This window comes from Pan paniscus, chromosome 12 (genome assembly GCF_029289425.2).
Source record: "Pan paniscus chromosome 12, NHGRI_mPanPan1-v2.0_pri, whole genome shotgun sequence".
NCBI classification, from domain to species: Eukaryota; Metazoa; Chordata; class Mammalia; order Primates; family Hominidae; genus Pan; species Pan paniscus.
Genome location: NC_073261.2, coordinates 17628271 through 17649284, shown reverse-complemented (window position 1 = coordinate 17649284; position 21014 = coordinate 17628271). Strand labels below are relative to the sequence as shown.

General features: G+C 38.5%; 1 protein-coding gene across 8 annotated transcripts in view; it reads right to left on the bottom strand.

The window, feature by feature from the left end:
- Window positions 1-21014, bottom strand: part of NPHP1 (nephrocystin 1) — an 81604-nt gene that overhangs the window by 5209 nt on the left and 55381 nt on the right. For 5 of the 8 annotated variants that reach the window (XM_055107426.1, XM_008951906.4, XM_003804309.5 and 2 more), the window contains 6 exons: window positions 19125-19235; window positions 17962-18044; window positions 15703-15779; window positions 14753-14852; window positions 3093-3205; window positions 598-671 (listed from right to left, as the gene is read on the bottom strand). In XM_055107426.1, coding sequence (XP_054963401.1) covers window positions 598-671; window positions 3093-3205; window positions 14753-14852; window positions 15703-15779; window positions 17962-18044; window positions 19125-19235 — 558 coding nt within the window. The remainder of the gene's footprint in view (window positions 1-597; window positions 672-3092; window positions 3206-14752; window positions 14853-15702; window positions 15780-17961; window positions 18045-19124; window positions 19236-21014) is intronic. The other 3 variants (XM_055107429.2, XM_055107430.2, XM_055107431.2) reach the window with 1 other exon arrangement.

The window sequence follows — 21014 nt, the reverse complement described above, 5'->3', positions numbered from 1 at the left end:
TCTTTAAATCTTCAAGGTCCTGGGTTATACCTCCCCCATGGCACTTGTGATGTTACCTGTGTATCTGCCTTGCACGCATGCAGCTCTTCTACTTATTGACCCTGATGTATTAGGCTAAACCATATGAAACTGCCACTTAGGCCAAAAATGGCTGAAAATTGGAGATTTCATACGATTTAACGTAATACTCAACAGTTATTTCAGACAGCAAACAGCACACATGGAATTAAAGATGATGTGCAAGCCCTGATTCTCCCCTGGAAATTCAATTGATTTATCTTACAGACCATTTTGGATTTTTGCTCTTAGGACACAATCAGTGGCCATCCTAAGTCAAGGAGAAAATGGGCAAAGATTGCAATAGTGTACATAGCAGGCACTCCACCTGCTCCCTGGGTCAGGGAAGGCAGCCCTTGGGAATTTATGCTAAGATGGGAAAGATGAGGACTGAGTTACCTAGAAAATGGATAGGGATTGGGAGACATCATCCTAGTAACAAAAAAAAAGGGCCTAGACCAGATGACAGAACTCATTAACACAGAGTGTGTAACTGCTTCCATAAGCCAGCAGGTTTCCATTGCAATGCATGCTACCCACCCTGAGAGCATCCATCACATCAGGCTGCTCCAAGAGCATGGGGAAGGTGGCCAGCATGGGATGGCTAATTAAATCTGAAATGCAAAACAACGGAAAGAATTTTATGCAAACTTCACTCAATGGATTTTATTGCAATAGACACAAAAATATTCAGATGAAAATTATTGTGCCAAATGATTTGTTGATAACACATTCTACACACTTTGACTTCTAGGAGAGCTCAAAGCTGTCCCTTCAACCTTCATTTGCCCCTATACCCATATCCTGGTGAGTTCCTGTACCAAATTAATGGAGCTTTTAGAGTAAGGGCAAGGAGGCTCTGAACAGAATAAGACTAGAAAATTTTGTTCTGTGTTTTTCTTCAACTTCTCTTTCTTCCTTATGGCTGTGGCATGGTAAAAGGAATCTTCCCCTTACAGGTAGCCCTGCTCTTGGGAGACTGAGCAGAAACTAGGAAGCATTGGGGGGAAAGGAGGCAGAGGGCCTGCTGCTCAGGTCTGATTCCAGGCCACCAGTGCTCAGGGAAGGACCCAAACTTGTGTCTGGAGCCAGCAGACAGTGGTAGGTGAAACTGGAAGAATTAGGAATTGAGGATTCTGGCCATATGACCAAACACAGTGGGGGAGAATATTGACATTTCACAATAGATAACAGCACATGAAAAATCTGTGCAAAGAAGCACATCAGGAAAGACATGTCTTAGTCTGTTTGCACTGCTGTAGTGGAATACCTGAGACTGGGTAACATAAACAAAATAAAATTATTTCTCCAAGTTCTAGAGGCTGGGAAATCCAAGATCAAGGTAATGGCGTTTAGTGTCTGGTAAGGGCCTTCTTACAACATCCTCCAGAGGGGAGGAACACTGTGCCATCATGTGGCTGAAGGCAAAAGGGTGAGACAAATTCCCTTGTCAAGCCCTTCTGTAAGAGTCTCTAATCCCATTCATAAGGCAACAGCCCTCATGGCCTAATCACCACTCAAAGGCCCCACTTTTCAATACCATTACATTGGTAACATATGAATTTTAGGTGGGACACACTGAAACCATAGCAGACACTTTTGAAATGGCAAGGGCAAGGTATTCTGTAATCTGGTGTCCTCAGTAGAGAAAAATTCATTCTTTAGATATTATTAGGATATTTTATTCTAATGATTAAACTCAAATGAAGTCAACAATTCTGAGTAAACTTCTTACCTATTGGGAAAACTAACAAGCCTTATCCTCTTTAAGAGGTCACATCATTCAGGAAGTTTCTCAAGAGTCATGAAAATGAATTCAAAGGCAATGGTGATTAAAAGGCTTACCCGTCCTCCCCCTTAGAGTTATAATGATTCCTTGAGAACTTTCTGCGCTTCTCTGCCTTTGAGTTCCACTTCTACCTATCTATCCAGGTGATAAGTCCCTAGGAGAGGACTCCTGCCTATGAATGTTATTTGTCCACAAGTGCTAAGCCTCTCACTCACTCTGCTCCATCCATACTGGCCTGCCTCAATTTCAAGCCCTCCAACACATGCATGTCTTCTTTCCTTGGGTCTTCAGACATGCTGGCCCCTCTACCCAGAAAGAATCCTTCCCCACACACTTCCCTCATAGGTCTAATTCCTCTCTCACATCTTTTGTTAAATATTACTCACTCAAAGAAGCCTTTCCTTACCCTACACATTAATCAAGTCTTCCCAGTGCATGTTCTCATTGTGTATTTTCCTTCACAGCACTTATTTCAAAAGGGTGGAAAGGATTATTCATGAAATTATGTGTTTGAGGCCTGGGACGCCTATGCCTGTCTCATTCATCACTGGGCCTAGCATAATATCTGGCACATACCAGGTACTCAGTACATATCTGGTTACTGATTTATTGAACTGAAAGAAGAGCCAATAAAATTAAACTGCTTTTCTTTTTGAAGGCAATTACTATAACACATGCATTTATCTTTGCAGGTTCAATCATGTATGGTGACTCATTGATTTTTAAACTTATTTTTTAACATTTTACTTGGTAAAAATTTCAAATGTACAAAAAAGTTGCAAGAATAAAGACAGTACATAGGACACCCAAATACTCCATATCTGGATTCACCAATTTAAACTAATCCATTTGATACTTATACTTCATGCACTAAGAACCAGCTATTTTGGTTGATTTTGGTTTCTCTTCAAAATGATTATGTGCATACCAAACACATGGGAAAAAACAGATTACTCAGAGACATTAAGGGAAAATATGACTATATCTGACTCTTGGGATCTCAAAACTCTAGAATTTGAAATGTGAAAATACATATGTTTGAAAGAACTGAATATGTGTTGAGTTCACAAAGCTCAATGCTTTGGATCTGAAGATGTCCCATAAGTAATGTATTAACATCAATGCTGTTCTAAATATTTTATTCCAAAAGTCACAACCAGAAACAGAAGATACAAGATGGTATAGGTTACCTTTACTCAGAGTATGAAGCATTACTGCACATAAGGAAGTGGCAAAGCCCACTTACCAGTACTTTGCAAGCTCATCCTGTCTTTCAGGAGCACATCTCCAAGAATTTGTCGATAAAATATCAACAAGTGAATAGAACACATATTTCCAATTAATGTTTCTGGCAGTAGACTATTAAAGAAGAAAAAAATGTATTCATTAGACAATCCCCTACAATCCAACTTATAATGTTTTGATGTATATTACTTTAATAAACAGTCCCAAATTTTGCTTCATTACTGGAACACATTTTTAACTATTTAAAGAAAAATTTCTACTACAAGTAGGCCACATTAAATTTCAGATAACTTTTTATATTTGTTTACACTTTCGAGTCTCAACCCTGTGTTGCCATTTTTGTGCTTCCATGTTAGCATATATACCTATGTTAAATGTCAAATAAAAAAGGGAAGCCACTAATTATGTTTTGGAAAGAAGGGGACTAGTCAGCTACAAGCTTTAACAAAGGCATGTGGCTGCCATGCCTGATTTGGTGAATGCAGAAGAAATAATTCAGGCTGTTCACAGTACTGAGTGGAACATGGGAGGGTGTGACAGACCTGGAATAAGTCCTGACTTTGTCACTTCTTAGCTATGTGACTTTAAATTAATTAATTCATCTCCTTGTGCTTTGGTTTCCTCATTTATTGGATACCAATAGTAATACTTGCATTTCAGAAGGTTACTAAAAGGATTAAAATGAAGTAAGTGTGGGCTGGGCATGGTGGCTCACACCTGTAATCCTAACACTTTGGGAGGCCGAGACAGGTGAATCACTTGAGGTCAGGAGTTTGAGACCAGCCTGGCCAACATGGTGAAACCATATCTCTGCTGAAAATACAAAAATTAGCCAGGTGTGGTGGCGGGCACCTGTAATCCCAGCTACTCAGAGGCCAAGGCAGAAGAATCCCTTGAGCCTGGGTGGTGGATGTTGCCATGAGCCGAGATTGTGCCACTGCACTCCAACCTGGGTGACACAGCAAGACTCTGTCTCAAAACAAAACAACAACAACAAATGAAATAAGTATGGAGTGCTTAATGTAGTGTCTGGTATACAGTAAGGGCTAAAAAACAGAAAATAATTCAACATCGAAGTTAAATTGGTATCAGTTTAAGATAGACTGCTATAACCTTAGGATGTTGTATGCAATACCAAGTTAAGTTGGTATTAGTTTAAAATAGATTGTTATAACTTTAGGATGTTATATGTAATACCATGGTAACCACAAAGAAAATAACTATAGAATATTTTCAAATGGAAAGTAAAAGGGAATCAAAATTTGTCACTATGAAAAATCAAACACAAAGAAAATCAGTGAGGGAGGAAATTAAGAACAAAAAAAGCTATAAGATAAGCAGCAAATGAGTAATAAAATGGCAAAAGTAAGTCCTTCTCTATTAGTAATCACTTTAAATGTAAATAAATTAGACTCCTCAATCAAAAGATACAGATTGGCAGGATGCACTAAAAAAACACGATTTAATTATATGTTATCTATAAGAGACTCACGGTAGACTTAGGACACTCATGGGTAGAAAGTGAAAGAACAGAAAAAAAATTTCATGCAAATAGCAACTAAAAGAGAACATGTTTAGCCATACTAATATCAGACAAAATAGACTTCAAGCCCCTCAAAAGTTACAAGAGACAAAGGATATTGTACAATCATAAAACAGTCAATTCAGAATATATAACAATTATAAACATATATGCACCAAACATCAGTGCTCCTAAATATATGAAGCAAACACTGACAGAATTGAAGGGAGCAATACATAGATCTATAATAATAGAGAAGATTTCAATATCCTACTTTCGATAAGGTATAGAACAATGAAACAGAAGATCAATAACACTGTAGACTAATTGGATCTAGCTGACATTTACAAAACACTCTACCCAGCAACAGCAGAATACACATTTTTCTCAAGTGCGCATGAGATATTCTCCAGGAAAGACCATATGTTGAGTCACAAAGTAAGTCTTAATAAATTTAAAAAGATTGAAATCATACAAAATATCTTTTTTCAATCATAATGAAATGAAACTAGAAATCAAAAGCAGAAGGAAAACTGGAAAACACATAAATATGTGGAAATTAAACAACATACTCAAACAACCAATGGCTCAAAGAAGAAATCTCAAGAGAAACTAGAAAATATCTTGAGAAATGAAATGAAAACACAACATACCAAAATTTACAAGATACAGTGAAAACAGTCCTAAGAGGGAAACTTATAGCTATAAATACTTAACATTAAAAAAGAAGGAAGAGCTCAAGTCAACAACCTAACTTTACACCCTAAGGAACTAGAAGAACAAAACTAGCAGAAGGAAGAAATAATAAAGATTAGGTCAGATACAGACAAAATAAAGAATAGAAAAACAATAGAGAAAATCAATGAAAGCAAGACTCTGTTCTTTGAAAAGATGAACAAAATTGACAAACCTCTAGTGAGAATGACTAAGGAACACTCAACTAAAATCAGAAATGAAAGAGGGGATATTACTATTGATTTTACAGAAATAAAAAATGTGTAAGAGAGTACTATAAATAGTTGTATGCCAACAAGTTGGATGACCTAAATGAAACAGGCACATTTCTAGAAATACACAACCTACTAAGGCTGAATCACAAAGAAATAGAAAATCTCAATAACAAGTAAGGAGATTGAATCAGTAATTTAAAAAATCTCCTGATAAAGAAAAGCCCAGCATCAGATGGCTTCACTGGACAATTCTACCAAACCTTTAAAGAAGAATTAACACCAATTTTCCTCAAACTTTTCCAAAAAATGAAGAGGAAAAAACACTATCAAACTCATTATGAGGTCAGAATTACCCTAGTAAAAAAGCCAACAATACTACAAGAAAAAAAAAAAAAAAAAAAAAAACTACAGGCCAATATTCCTGAATATTGATGCAAAATCCTCAACAAAATACTAGCAAAGTGAATTCAACAGCACATTAAAAAGCTTGTACACTATGACCAAGTCAAATTTATTAATGAAATGCAAGGATGGCTCAACATCCAAAAATCAATCAACATAATGTGCTACATTAACAGAATTAAGGGGAAAAACCCACATTATTTTCTCAATTGATGCTGAAAAAGCATAAAATTTGACACCCTTTCATGATAAAAACACTCAACAAACTAGGAATAGAAAGAAACTACTGCAACATAATAAAGGCCATATATGAAAAGCCCACAGCTAACATCATACTCAATGGTGAAACACTGAAAGCTTTTCCTCTAAGACAAGGAACAAGACAAGGATCCTGCTCCTGCCACTTTTACTCAACACAGTAATGGAAATATTTTTCTAAAAAAAGAAAAATGTCTTTGTTTGCAGACAAAATGATGTAGAAATATGTAGAATATATGTAGAAAACCCTAAATACTCCATGAAAAATACCTTCAGAATAAATGACTAGCAAAGTTGCAGAATACAAAATCAACACGTAAAAATCATACTTCTATACACTAACAATGCACAATTTGAGAAGGAAACCAACAAAACAATTTACAATAGCATCAAAAAATAGTCAGAAATTTAAAAATATAAAAAATTTCAAAATTTAGATTTCAAAATAATAATCTGGAAACATGAAAAGTGAGTTCTTTAAGACCCTCACACATGATGTATAGTAAATACTGGGAATGTATCATGCACAAGATTTAACCTTTGAAAGTACTCAAGAAAATATCTTAGATCATTCTAATATATATTTCTACTACTATTTTTAGAAATATATAAACTCTGTCATTAAGCATGAGGAAGGACCATATAGAAAATCTCAAAAACCTTACAAATGATATGTTGTCTTCTATCAAAAGGAAGATGTCTTTGGGCTGAGAAAAATCACCAAAGATTTAAAAAGAGATCTTACTTTTTGTAAATTAATCCTTTATCTTAATTCCTAAGATTAGATTTTTAGAAGGGAAAATTATCACAGAGGTAATATTCAGGCTTCCAGCCTGTTGGAAGAGAACAGAATGAATGTGACCACTGTGATGAGGTGACAGCAATGGATTCCACGAGTAATTAACCTTCATGGAATGCAACAAAAAGCTTATCCACCATGATCAAGTGGGCTTCATCCCTGGGATGCAAGACTGGTTCAACATATGCAAATCAATAAATGTAATCCAGCATATAAACAGAACCAATGACAAAAACCACATGATTATCTCAATAGATGCAGAAAAGGCCTTTGACAAAATTCAACATCCCTTCATGCTAAAAACTCTCAATAAATTAGGTACTGATGGGACGTATCTCAAAATAATAACAGCTATCTATGACAAACCCACAGCCAATATCATAATGAATGGACAAAAACTGGAAGCATTCCCTTTGAAAACTGGCACAAGACAGGGATGTCCTCTCTCACCACTCCTATTCAACATAGTGTTGGAAGTTCCGGCCAGGGCAATCAGGCAGGAGAAGGAAATAAAGGGTATTCAATTAGGAAAAGAGGAAGTCAAATTGTCCCTGTTTGCAGATGACATGATTGTATATTTAGAAAACCCCACTGTCTCAGCCCAAAATCTCCTTAAGCTGATAGGCAACTTCAGCAAAGTCTTAGGGTACAAAATCCACGTGCAAAAATCACAAGCATTCTTATACACCAATAACAGACAAACAGAGAGCCAAATCATGAGTGAACTCCCATTCACAATTGCTTCAAAGAGAATAAAATACCTAGGAATCCAACTTACAAGGGATGTGAAGGACCTCTTCAAGGAGAACTACAAACCACTGCTCAATGAAACAAAAGAGGATACAAACAAATGGAAGAACATTCCATGCTCATGGGTAGGAAGAATCAATATTGTGAAAATGACTATACCGCCCAAGGTAATTTATAGATTCAATGCCATCCCCATCAAGCTACCAATGACTTTCTTCACAGAATTAGAAAAAACTACTTTAAAGTTCACATGGAACCAAAAAAGAGCCCGCATTGCCAAGTCAATCCTAAGCCAAAAGAACAAAGCTGGAGGCATCATGCTACCTGACTTCAAACTATACTACAAGGCTACAGTAACCAAAACAGCATGGTACTGGTACCAAAACAGAGATATAGACCAATGGAACAGAACAGAGCCCTCAGAAATAATGCCGCATATCTACAACCATCTGATCTTTGACAAACCTGACAAAAACAAGAAATGGGGAAAGGATTCCCTATTTAATAAATGGTGCTGGGAAAACTGGCTAGCCATATGTAGAAAGCTGAAACTGGATGCCTTCCTTACACCTTATACAAAAATTAATTCAAGATGGATTAAAGACTTAAATGTTAGACCTAAAACCATAAAAACCCTAGAAGAAAACCTAGGCAATCTCATTCAGGACATAGGCATGGGCAAGGACTTCATGTCTAAAACACCAAAAGCAATGGCAACAAAAGCCAAAATTAACAAATGGGATCTAATTAAACTAAAGAGCTCCTGCACAGCAAAAGAAACTACCATCAGAGTGAACAGGCAACCTACAGAATGGGAGAAAATTGTTGCAATCTACTCATCTGACAAAGGGCTAATATACAGAATCTACAGTGAACTCAAACAAATTTACAAGAAAAAAACAAACAACCCCATCAAAAAGTGGGTGAAGGATATGAACAGACACTTCTCAAAAGAAGACATTTATGCAGCCAAAAGACACATGGAAAAATGCTCATCATCACTGGCCATCAGAGAAATGCAAATCAAAACCACAATGAGATACCATCTCACACCAGGTAGAACAGTCATCATTAAAAAGTCAGGAAACAACAGGTGCTGGAGAGGATGTGGAGAAATAGGAACACTTTTACACTGTTGGTGGGACTGTAAACTAGTTCAACCATTGTGGAAGTCAGTGTGGCGATTCCTCAGGGATCTAGAACTAGAAATACCATTTGACCCAGCCATCCCATTACTGGGTATATACCCAAAGGATTATAAATCATGCTGCTATAAAGACACATGCATATGTATGTTTATTGCGGCACTATTCACAATAGCAAAGACTTGGAACCAACCCAAATGTCCAACAATGATAGACTGGATTAAGAAAATGTGGCACATATACACCATGCAATACTATGCAGCCATAAAAAATGATGAGTTCATGTCCTTTGTAGGGACATGGATGAAGCTGGAAACCATCATTCTCAGCAAACTATCGCAAGACAAAAAACCAAACACCGCATGTTCTCACTCATAGGTGGGAATTGAACAATGAGAACACATGGACACAGGACGGGGAACATCATACACCGGGGCCTGTTGTGGGGTGGGGTGGGGGAGGGATAGCATTAGGAGATATACCTAATGCTAAATGATGAGTTAATGGGTGCAGCACACCATCATGGCACACGTACACATATGTAACAAACCTGCACGTTCTGCACATGTACCCTAAAACTTATAATAAAAAAAAAGAAAAAAAAGTTTCATGGAATTAAAGAAGTATCCTTGACCACTCTTTAAATCCTGAATTTCTAGAAACATCTAAAAATATAATACAGGTTCTCTTAGCACAGTTATCTTGATATACAGCATGTGATACATAAGGTTAGAAACTGTCTTTTTTAAACTGTCTTTTTTCAACCTGGCTAAATTCTGATCTTGTATACATTTGACCTACATTTTAAAGACGGGATGCAGGGGACCATTTCAGCTGCCTCAGCGTCACCACATGCTTTCTCAGGGATCAGGCTCTGATTCTGGGTTGTTCTGGGACCATGGACATGTTCATGAGCAAGGGGCAGAACGACCTGAGCATGAACAACATGCTCATGTTCTGCCCTTTGGTCCACGGTCCCATTGCACAGTGTTTCAGCTGCATGCCCAAACTCAGGGCTCATGATGAAGAACAGCCAAGGTTTTGCCAGGGAAAGGGGTGGGAACTTCCTTCCTTCTGCTTGGCCCTCTCCTTTTCTCGTAGACCTGCCTGCTTTGCCTGGCAGGCATGGGTCCACCCAGTGTGGGCACTCCTTTCCTTCTGGCACTTTCTCACAACATGAAGCAATGCTGCTTGCCCTTTATTAGATCTTCTTTAGAGAAAGCATCTGATTTTCCCAAACTTAAGACGAATAGAAAGTTCTGGGCTGCTAAAGGTTAGCTGAATTAAGTAAGTAAAAATATACTTCCTCCTGAATTCACATGTAGACCAGCAAACTCTGGCAATGAACACAATGAATGGGTCTCAAGCATTCAAGCAACTAACATTATTACCTTATTTATTTTTAGCAACGATATAATGAAAGTAAAGGAGAAAAAAAGATGGAATGCATCAAAAAAAAAGGATAATGAATTTATAGCAAATTTACACACACACACACACACACACACACACACACACACACACACACGCAACCTACTTCTCCAGATCAGGGTTTCTTGATATTTAGAACTCATGCACTGAAAATCTGAAGTCAAATTCAGGGCTTTCCCTCCTCAGGGGTTTATACACATGCTTTTGGTCAAATCACATCAAGTTAAACCCTTTTGAAAAACAGCTCCAAAAGACAAATCTTGGTGAAACTGAAGCATCTATTTGCTCTCTTTTTCTTATGTTGACAAGGTCGCCATGATCACAACCTACTCCACAAAAGAAGACTGCCAAGCCCCGTGAGCAGGACTCTGGTGCCAGTGGTCTACACCAAATAATTCACATTTTCACAGGATTCCTGATATCCAAAAGATATACATGTGTAGGACTGCTGGCTGAGTCAGAGAGGGCAGTGTAAAGCCAAACAGCAAGGGCACTGGGTAAAAATGGGCACTAATGCAAACTCTAACTAGGCTTTCTGCCCTTGGCCTTGTCTCCACTGTCTCATGTCCTTTGGCATAATGGAAAGAGCCCCTGTCCTTTCTCCTTTGAGCTGAGAAGTTTGCATAAACAAAGGTGAAGTTTGTAAAGAAGGGAGGGTGAGGATAGAGGCGGGGCGTGCCTTTGAAGGAGAGGAGGAGGACTATTGGTGACATTACCCGTCTTGTTCTCCCACCTACCGAAGGTTTCGGGTCAGGGGAGGAGAGAGGATGTTGAAATGGATCAGTCCTGCTTCAGTCTCCACATCCAGGATGCACAGGCTCAGTGACGTCCAAAAGGGCCCAGGCTGGTGCCTAGTCTCTTACCTTGAACCCACAGCACAGCCCCACCCCGCCCCCTGACTACGGCCCCCAGCCCTGCTGCAAGGCCCAGGTTTCACTGCCCATAAGCTGGTTTCTGTGCGAGCCAGCCTGGAGTTGCACCAGCAGTGTGTCCCAACTCACGTTTGAAATTCCCAGGAATGTATATTTTGGGGTCATGCAAAGTGGAGAGGCAATTTCAAGCCAGCACTCAAGTCTCTCTGTGGAAGAGCACACACCAAGACAAGGCAGAGGGAGGCCAGGGACAGGTGGAAGCTGAGCGGAAGTCCTGAGGAGTGTACTTTCACACTAGCAGGGAGAGCTCTGCTTTGAAATTATTTCACAAACATTTTTCGGGTGCCTATTCTGTACTGTAATGAAACAAATGACGCAGTCCTGAGGTATGGAGCACAAGGACACAGGACCTTTAAGAACCCAGCATACAGTAGAGCATTCACTGCTTAAGAAGAAGGGGCTGCCTTGCTAACTTCTGCACCACACAGTCCAATTTGATCTTGAGGTCATACAAAGTGTCTGAAAACCAGTATTTGGGGGCCAAAGAAACACTATTAAGAGCTGTACTTAAAATATACACATGGGAGTGCTTCTGACTCTTGGAAGCTTATCAACAAGATGAGGAGTGGGGAGGCCAAAGATGTAGGAAGAATGAGGCCAAACAAGATTTGGGTTTTCTTTCACAAAGACTACTACTGTGCTGCTTTCTTTCTAATCTTGAAAAATAACAATTTTCCAAGGAAAGGCTGGCCAAAAAAGAGGATTTACAGGCTCTATGAACATCCAAGGGGGAAAAAAGCTAAGAGAGTAAATAATACCCATGAACACATTATTAATGGCTATTGAAAGATTGAACTGTTAACACTATAATTATAAAATAAATTTCAGTAGTAGTGGTAAGAACAAGGGATATTTAAGCTAAGACTATGATCTGGAATGAGAAAAACCATTCACAGGAGCATGCCAAGTCTTCACTGACTTCCCTACTTCTTAATAATCTGTGAGCAATGAGCAGGTCATGGTGGGACAGTTCAGCTGCAACAGTCTCTGTCCCATGCCATGCTCTTCCTTCCCCCTCTTGGCCTTGTGCCTCCTCTGTGGAGCTCCTTTCCTCTGCATCTTCCCAATCCTTCAAAGGTGATTTCAAATGCCCCCTGATTTTACCAGCTACACATCTTCATTTGAACAAATTTTATGATATAGCACCATCTACCTGGCTTTATGTTTACATTTATCTATATATAAGATAATTATAGTAGTAAATAATTATAGCTAACACTATTGTGTTAGTTACCATGTGCCACACACTGTAAATACTGGCTGTTTTATATATTTTCTTTCCATTAAACCTCATTACACCTTTATGGGGTTGATATTATTATTATTATGTCCATTTTAAAGATGTAGACATTAAGACCCTGATAGAGATGTTAAATGACTAGTCTAGGAGGGTACTGAATGAGAAACTGATAGATCTGAGATTTTATTAGTTTACAAACTCCCTGAGGAAAATGTATATTTAAAACACCATGAGAAACCACTATTCTCATTTATTAGAATGGCCAAAACAGAAAAACTGATCATATCAAGTGCTGTCAAGAATATAGAGTAACTGGAACTCTCATACATTGCTAATGAGAGTGCAAAGTGGTACAGTCATTTTGAAAACAGTTTGGTAGGGCCGGATGCGGTGGCTCAAGCCTGTAATCCTAGCACTTTGGGAGGCCGAGGTGGGCGGATCACGAGGTCAGGAGTTCGAGACCATCCTGGCCAACATGGTGAAACCCTGTCTCTACTAAAAATACAAAAAAATTAGCAGGGCGTGGTGGCGGGCACCTGTAGTCCCAGCTACTCGGGAGGCTGAGGCAGGAAAATGGCGTGAACCCGGGAGGCGGAGCTTGCAGTGAGCCGAGATGGTGCCACTGCACTCCAGCCTGGGGGACAGAGCCAGACTCTGTCTCAAAAAAAAAAAAAAAAAAAAAAAAAGAAAAAGAAAAATGAAAACAGTTTGGTAGTTTCTTATAAAGTTAAACTCCATATGTCCCAGTAATCTCACTCCTAGGTATTTATACCCATGAGAGATGAAGACATATATCCACATGCAGAAAATTTGTACACAAATGTTTAAAGCAGCTTTATTTATAATTGCCCAAACCTAGAAAGAACCCAAATGCCCATCAGTTTGTGAATGAATAAACACATTGTAGTATATCTATCAAAGGGAATTCAGATGCTCCTCAACTTATGGTGGGTTGTAGCCCCAGAAACCCATCATAAATTGAAAATGTCATAAGTTGAAGATAATATCATAAGTTGAAAATGCATTTAATACACTTAGACTTTTTTTTTTTTTAATCAGGGTCTCACTCTGCTGCCCAGGCTGGGGTGCAGTGGCACCATCACAGCTCACTGCAGCCTCAACCTCTTGGGCTCAAGCAATCCTCAAGCAATCCTCCCACCTAAGCCTCCCAAGTAGCTGGGACTACAGGTGTGCATCACCATACCCAGCTAATTTTTTTTTTGGTAGAGATGGGGTCTTGCCATGTTGCCCAGGCTGGTCTTGAACTCCTGGCCTCAAGCGATTCTACCACCTCCACCTCCCTAAGAGCTGCAATTATAGGTGTGAGCCACCATGCCCAGCCTACAACTAGTCTACTGAACATCAGAGCTTAGACAGGCCTACCTTAAACATGCTCATAACACATTAACCTACAGTTGGGCAAAATCATCTAATACAAAGCCTATTTTGTAATAAAGTATAAATATCTCATGTAATTCATTGAATCTGTACTGAAGTATAGTGTCTACTGAACAGGTTTTGCTTTTGCACCATGGTAAAGTTGAAAAATCTTGAGTAAGTCAGGGACAGTCTGTACTATTTAGAACAAAAAGGAACAAATTACTGGCACATGCAATGGCATGGGTAAGTCTCAAATGCACTAGGCTAAGTGAAAGAAGCCAGACTCAAAAGGCTCCCGAGTGTTATGATTCCATTTGTATGACATTTTGGACAAAGCAAAACTGCTGAGAAAGAAAATAGGTGTGACTGCCTGAGGCTGGGGCTACAGAGCTGACTACAAAGGGGCATGAGATAACTTTTTAGAGTGAGGGAAAGTTCTCTATCTTGATTGTAGTGGTAATTACATGACAGTATACATTTGTCAAAACACAAAGAATTATAAACTAAAAAGAGTAAATTTTACTGCATGTAAATTATATCTCAATAAACTTGACATTTAAAAAAGTTCCCTGAGGGTAGAATCATGCATTGGTAAGCCCCATTTAGTCAAGTCTTCTATTTACTACTTAGCTCAAATAACAGATTTGGTTAGAAGAGCTAACTAGTAAATAGAAGAGTAAGCTAATTTCAGCTTTGTTACCCATTTCCCTACTGACCTTTGGGGGAAGAATTAAAGAGGACAAAAATATTATAACAAAAGATGACTAAATATGAGGAAAAGCCAAAAGCAGAGATGGTCTCCAAGTGCTGAATGATCCCAAATTCACTGGACAGGTAAAAGCAGGTACCAACCTTAGTACATTTCTTGATCTTCTGTTCAAGGATCTCAATTTCACTAGAAGTTGAGGCTGCCTTCTCATTGTCATCATCTGGTAGAAAACACTGCCGTGTGCTTTTAAGAAAAATCAAAAGTAACTCACGAAACTTTAAGTACTTGAGACAGTGAGTATAATAAAACAAGTATTTCATGAAAATATACCACCCAGTAGTGCTGAATTGAATGAAAGGCAAGAGTCATCCATATACCCTAAATGAGCTGAGAGACCTCCCTAAGGGCACAGGATTGTTTGCTAAATCAGATGAGTTACAGCATTATTGCTGCCAGATTACAAAGGAAAACAGCATGTCTGACTCCAGGTAGAACCAACTGCATCCCAGACCCCAAACTCCTTTCTGTTCCAAGAAGGCAGGACTGGCGTTGTGGGGTCAGCAGAGGTGGCATGTCTTGAATCACCAAACAAATAGAGGGGTGGCTGAGGAGTGGAAATGGAATTCCAAATCTGTCAGGCTCTGAGCCCCATGAGGCAATGACCTATCTGTCTTGCTCTTCATTCTCCCATTATCTAGCACAGTGCCTGGTTAATGAACATAGTAAAAGATGCTCAATATTTCTAGAGGGCAATTTGGCATGCATATTACTGTTTCAAATGTCTGCATCCTTTGACCCAGCAATAGGCAGTCTCTGTATTAGTCACAAGTATCAGTTCAGTGGTCAATGAAAAGGAACTAATGCATTAGTTCTCATTCTTCATGATTTCATTCTTCATGATTTCTTAGAGTCTCATATGTGTTACCAAGAAAATAAGTACTTAAAAATGACTAAAATTTTTATATCAAATGACATATTTTTAAAAGTGTGAATTCAAGTAAAAAGCACTATGCTTATTAGAATGTAGCTACCTCTCAGATGCTTCTATTTGTTTAATCTTTAAGGAAAGGAAGACAACACATGAGAGCCATACCTCTTCTGGATATTGAAGGGTCCACTTCAATACCTTTTTCATAAGGAGTACCACCATTCAAGAAAAGCTCATAAGTTCTATAAAAGAATAACATACAATGACAGATATAAGCTGTGGGCATGTAGAAAACACTGGAGTCAGTAGTTAAGTATTTTTTAGCACTAATATACTCAGACATTTCATTTATGCCTCGTTGGTAAATGAAAAGAATAATTGTTGATCCCTCCATGAGGTACTATCTGGGCAAATAAACAGTCTTTCTTTCCTAATTATAAGCTGCAGAAAATTATCTTTCCTAACTATACACTGTAGAAAATACATTTTTCCTTGAAAATGAGAAAAATTAATTCGTCATTAACGTGTTCAGACCTTAATGACTTACATTAATGACAAGTGATTGTTTTTTAATGTATTTTTCAAATGTGTTAAATCATTATTTGAAATGAGGCCACTATGAACTTATATTATTTTTAAAATATAAAAGTAACGTGTAGATTATTATAAAAAGTTTGAATGGCAGAGGAATGATAAGTAAAAAGTGAAAAATCCCTCCCCATGCCGCCTTCTCTGGTTTGGTTAATCTCCTGCCCTATCTTTTCTATGCAAATGCAAACAAATGTATAAACACGGTGAATTTCAAAACTAACACATGCTTCAAAACTAACACTCTACATGCTTTTCTTTTGAAGTCACATACTAAGTGTAGAAAGAAGAAGGTAAAAGAGCCCTTTAATTGTAATGCACCACCTCCTCAATTCTGCTCCTCAGAGGCAACTTCTGAGAACAGTTTTGCTTTGTTTTGTTTTTGCTTTTTGGAGGCAGAATCTCGCTCTGTCACCCAGGCTAGAGCGCAGTGGCATGAAAACTGCTCACTGCAGTCTCGACCTCTCAGCCTCAAGCAATCCTCCCAGCTCAGCCTCCTGAGTAGCTGGGATTACAGGCGTGTGCCACCATGCTTGGCTAATTTTTTTATTTTTGTAGAGACAGGGTCTCACCATGTTGCCCAGGCTGGTCTATAACTCCTAGGCTCAGGTGATCCTCCCGCCAAGGCCTCCCAAAGTGCTGAGATTACAGGCATTGTGAGCCACCTCACCTGGCCCACAAATAGTTTTTAATGAACAAAAGTGGAGTCACAGTATTCAAAATATTCTGCAACTTTTTCCATATACTAATACACTGAAAATGTGTCTATATTAATACACAGAGCTCTACCTCATTTAAAAAAATAGCTGTGACTTCACTTTCAGAAAGATGGAATAGATATACAATTCCTTATTTCTTCCACTAAGCACAACTAAAAACCCTGAGCATATTAAAAGACAAAAACAAAAAAGCAAATAACAATCACAAGAAACCTGGCACCCCAGGTAATGCACCCTCTAGGATGATGTCAAAGGACTTGTAGAGTCAGGACTTCTACCTCTGCCAATGTGGCAGGAGGCTACATAAGGCGCATTATCTAAATTAATCCTCACAACAAGCCTTTGGAGTAGGAATTATTACAATCTTCCAGATTAAAGATAGGTGAAATTCAGACTTGGAGATGTTAAGAAATCCACCTACAGTTACATGGGTAGAGCTGGGACTGGAGCCCAAAATTTTATAATCCAAATTTGGGATCTTAATCACCATCCTACTGCCTGCCCATTTGTGTCCCTTCTTGAATTTCTTGTTTATATCCTAGATTTAGATCTTTCTTTTCCTCCATTTTAAAATTTAGATGATCTTTTTCTTATTAATTTTTGAGAGTTCCTTTTATATTAGGGATAATGGTCTTCTAACTCTTCTGTACATATTGCAGTATTTGCTTCCAGTCTGCCTTTTCATCTTAAAGTTTAAATCATTTACCGTGGTTGCCACTGTGATTTCAATGTCCCACCTACAGAGGAAGGGTAGAGACTCACAGAGGACCTCTGGACTCTGGACTTAACTTTCCCACTCTTTGAAGACAACTAGGCTCTGTTTTCAGCATGGTGAAATGTGTTAATACCATAGGAAATTACTGAAAGAATATTCTCAGCAGACAGCTAGTGCAAACATCTTTTAAAACACCTCTTCTCTAGGAGTCATTTCTTCCTCCTTAGGATGAGACTGTGCATGCTGTTTTCATACACTGCCTAAACAACACTAAAGTCAACATAAAAAGCCCTCTCCCCAAAAGTTATTGGCATTCTCATAGAACAAACCTGAGGTATCAAGAGTCTAAAAAATGAATTTTTACAGAAGTATTCATTCGTTAGGAATATATAGCCAACTTACTTTGCTGGAATAGGAACTCCACTGGCATCGAAAAGTTTAAGAAACACCCAGCCACAGCTTAACTCTCCTCTTTCACCAGTTGACTAGGAAATAAGACAAGTATATGAAACTTAAGGTCTGAACTAGTCAAATTTATAAGCACATACCAAGTCCTTTTAAAGGAACAAAATTAGTATTCACCTTTAGAACTAAAAAGTTCTTCACAAGAAAATAAAATGAAACACAGTAGAATCTCATTTTGCCTGCGGGTCAGATATTAAAGGTAGTATATCAAGTGATAATCATATTTTGTCAAAATTGCTCTCGAAAATCCCTTAAACCAATGATGTGGCAACTGCTGCCATTGTCTCTTGACTGATATAAGCATTCTGTGGAGTGATCTCAAATCATATCAGTACTACATGGGATGATGAACTTTTGTTTCACTGACAGATAGAATGCAGATATTAATCATTCAAGGGCTTTTCTGCTTGGAATTTTACCCCCACTGTCAGTTGCTAGAGGCCCCTAAGGCTTCCTTTGGGGGGCCTGCTCCTTTCCCCAGTCCTACCCCCTCCACAATACATATGGATGAATTTGCCTTAAACAAATGAATGGACAGTGTAATACCATTAATGTAACATCTCTGTAATGCTCTCTGGGTTACCATGAGGTCAACTATATATACTATACCTATCAAGCTATTATTAGTATGTGGAAACATTTAATTACTAGCACAGAGCCCCACCCACTGGTTCAGTAGTTTATATGACATAAGTTAAACTCACTTTATAAAAGTCACTACTCTGCTAAGTCCCTTAATTAGAAACCTCAGTTACAAGGCTAAGTATACTCTGCCCCTGGAAGACAGAGGTGAACCATGGCGCTGGGATGCCAGTGAGCATCTTTTATCACTTTCTGCAAAGTCCCATCCTTTTTGAATTTTTATTCTTTAAAAGCACTGGAGTTCACTCAAGCTATAAATGTGAATAAGTACTATTATTTTAAATGCTACGAAAACAAATCAGCACACATAAAATTAGAATCACTGGCATTCTCATTCCTCAAGGGATTAAAATTCAATTACACATAAAGACTTCAAGGATTTCCTTGTCAATAGACACATTTTTTAACCTTCCCTTTTAACTGATACATTAGAAAGCCTTATCTTTCAACGGACATACATTGCGAATATAAGAAATTCCAAGTTCAAATAATATTCCAAGATCTGGAGATGCAGAATTAGACCTGATAAAGCAATCACCATCAAGCAAACATGGCAAGATGCGAGTAACCTGAAATGATAAAGAAATTAAAGTTATTGATAAAAATAAAAAATGGGAAGGGGTTTTGATATGGTTTGAATAAATGTCTCCACCAAATTTCATGTTGAATTGTAATCCCAGTGTTGAAGGTGAGGCCTGGTGGGAGGTGTTTGGGTCATGAGGGCAGATCCCTCATGGTTTGGTACTGTCCTCACCACAGTGAGTTCGTTCTCAGGAGATCAGTTTTTTTAAAAGTGTGTGGCACCTCCTTCCTCCTTCTTGCTCCTGCACTGTCACGTGAGATGCCTGCTCTCCCTTCACCTTCTGCCATGATTGGAAGCTTCCTGAGGCCTCCCTAGAAGCTGAGCAGATGCCTGTGCCATGCTTCCTGTACAGTCTGCAGAACCAGGGGCCAATTAAACCTCTTTTCTTTATAAATTAACCAGCCTCATGCATTTCTTTATAGCAATGCAAGAACGGCCTAACACAGGGTTTCAGCCCTATTTGTTAGTAAATAGTTTACGCCTTTGCATTATAATAAAAGCCTTTTAAGAAAAACAAAAAGCAGACGGACTGAATTCATCAATGCCAATGATTACAAATTTTAAAAATTTAACTTCACTTTTAAAGGGAAAATACCTTTACCTTTGCTTATTTTTTGCTTAGAGTAGAGGCTAATAGTACTGTGCCTAGGTCTCCAGAGGTGTTACAAATAATAGTTTATAGACATTATAAGATATTTATATTAACCACTGTTCTTCATAAACACAACAAAAATTAAAGACTGAATACACATATTTGCTCAACTTTCCTAATGTGTGCCTTGTGAATTTTCATTTCTCTTCTCTTTCATTCAATTCACTCTCCCTCGACAACTGTATCCCTCCCTTCTTGACTGTAAAATCTATCCAACCTTCAAGATCTAGTTTCTCTTCTAGAAAACTTTCCCTGAGCCAAAGGACTAGAATTAACTTTACCCTCCTGTGTGCTTCCAAAGCACTTGGAGCTCCAAAGCCATTACAATCTGCCTGAGTGGTAGTTACCAACAGTACTTGCCCCACATGGCTACTCTGATTAAATAAGGTAATGTACATAAGAGCCTGGCACAGGGCCTAGCACACAGTTAGGGTTCCATAAGTAGACGATATTGTTATTCTTCATGTATGTATTTTCCCCTACTAATTTTGCTGGAATAGGAACTTCACTGGCATGAAAAAGTTTCCACATGCCTAGGAAAAAATGCTTGCACATAACTGATGTTTAATTTCATTCAACAGAATAACACATACTCCCAACAGTTCTTCCTTCTACCCCAGGAGAAACATTAAAAAATTCTACCCTAAACTCTTCACATACACAGAGACGCAATAACAGAATTGTGAAGTACTGTGCCAAAAGAGAGGCCATGCTTCTCACCAGGGGAAGGGTGCTAAGAAGATCAAGATGGACTTTTAGGAGGTGTGCTCTCGACAAGTCTGGACAGGCACAGCACACAGTTGAGGTGGCTGGCCTCATCCACACCCTGAGCCCTCTCACTGAACCTCCATCTTGCCTTAAGATCTTTTGATGCAATAAGAGGAAAGGTAACTAAGGGTTTTCAGGATGCAGTTATACAAGGGAGTTAGCTGTGGGAAGGAAGTAAATACTAAATTAATGAGACCTTGGCGGTAGACGAAAGTAATGTAAAATAAAATATAGACAATTGATACTATAAAAACAACACGAAGACATCTCTGTCCTCCCTACGTCTATGCAATGCTGACTCAGTGGTTTAAACCCACCTAATGCCATTCCAGTCTTGACAGTATG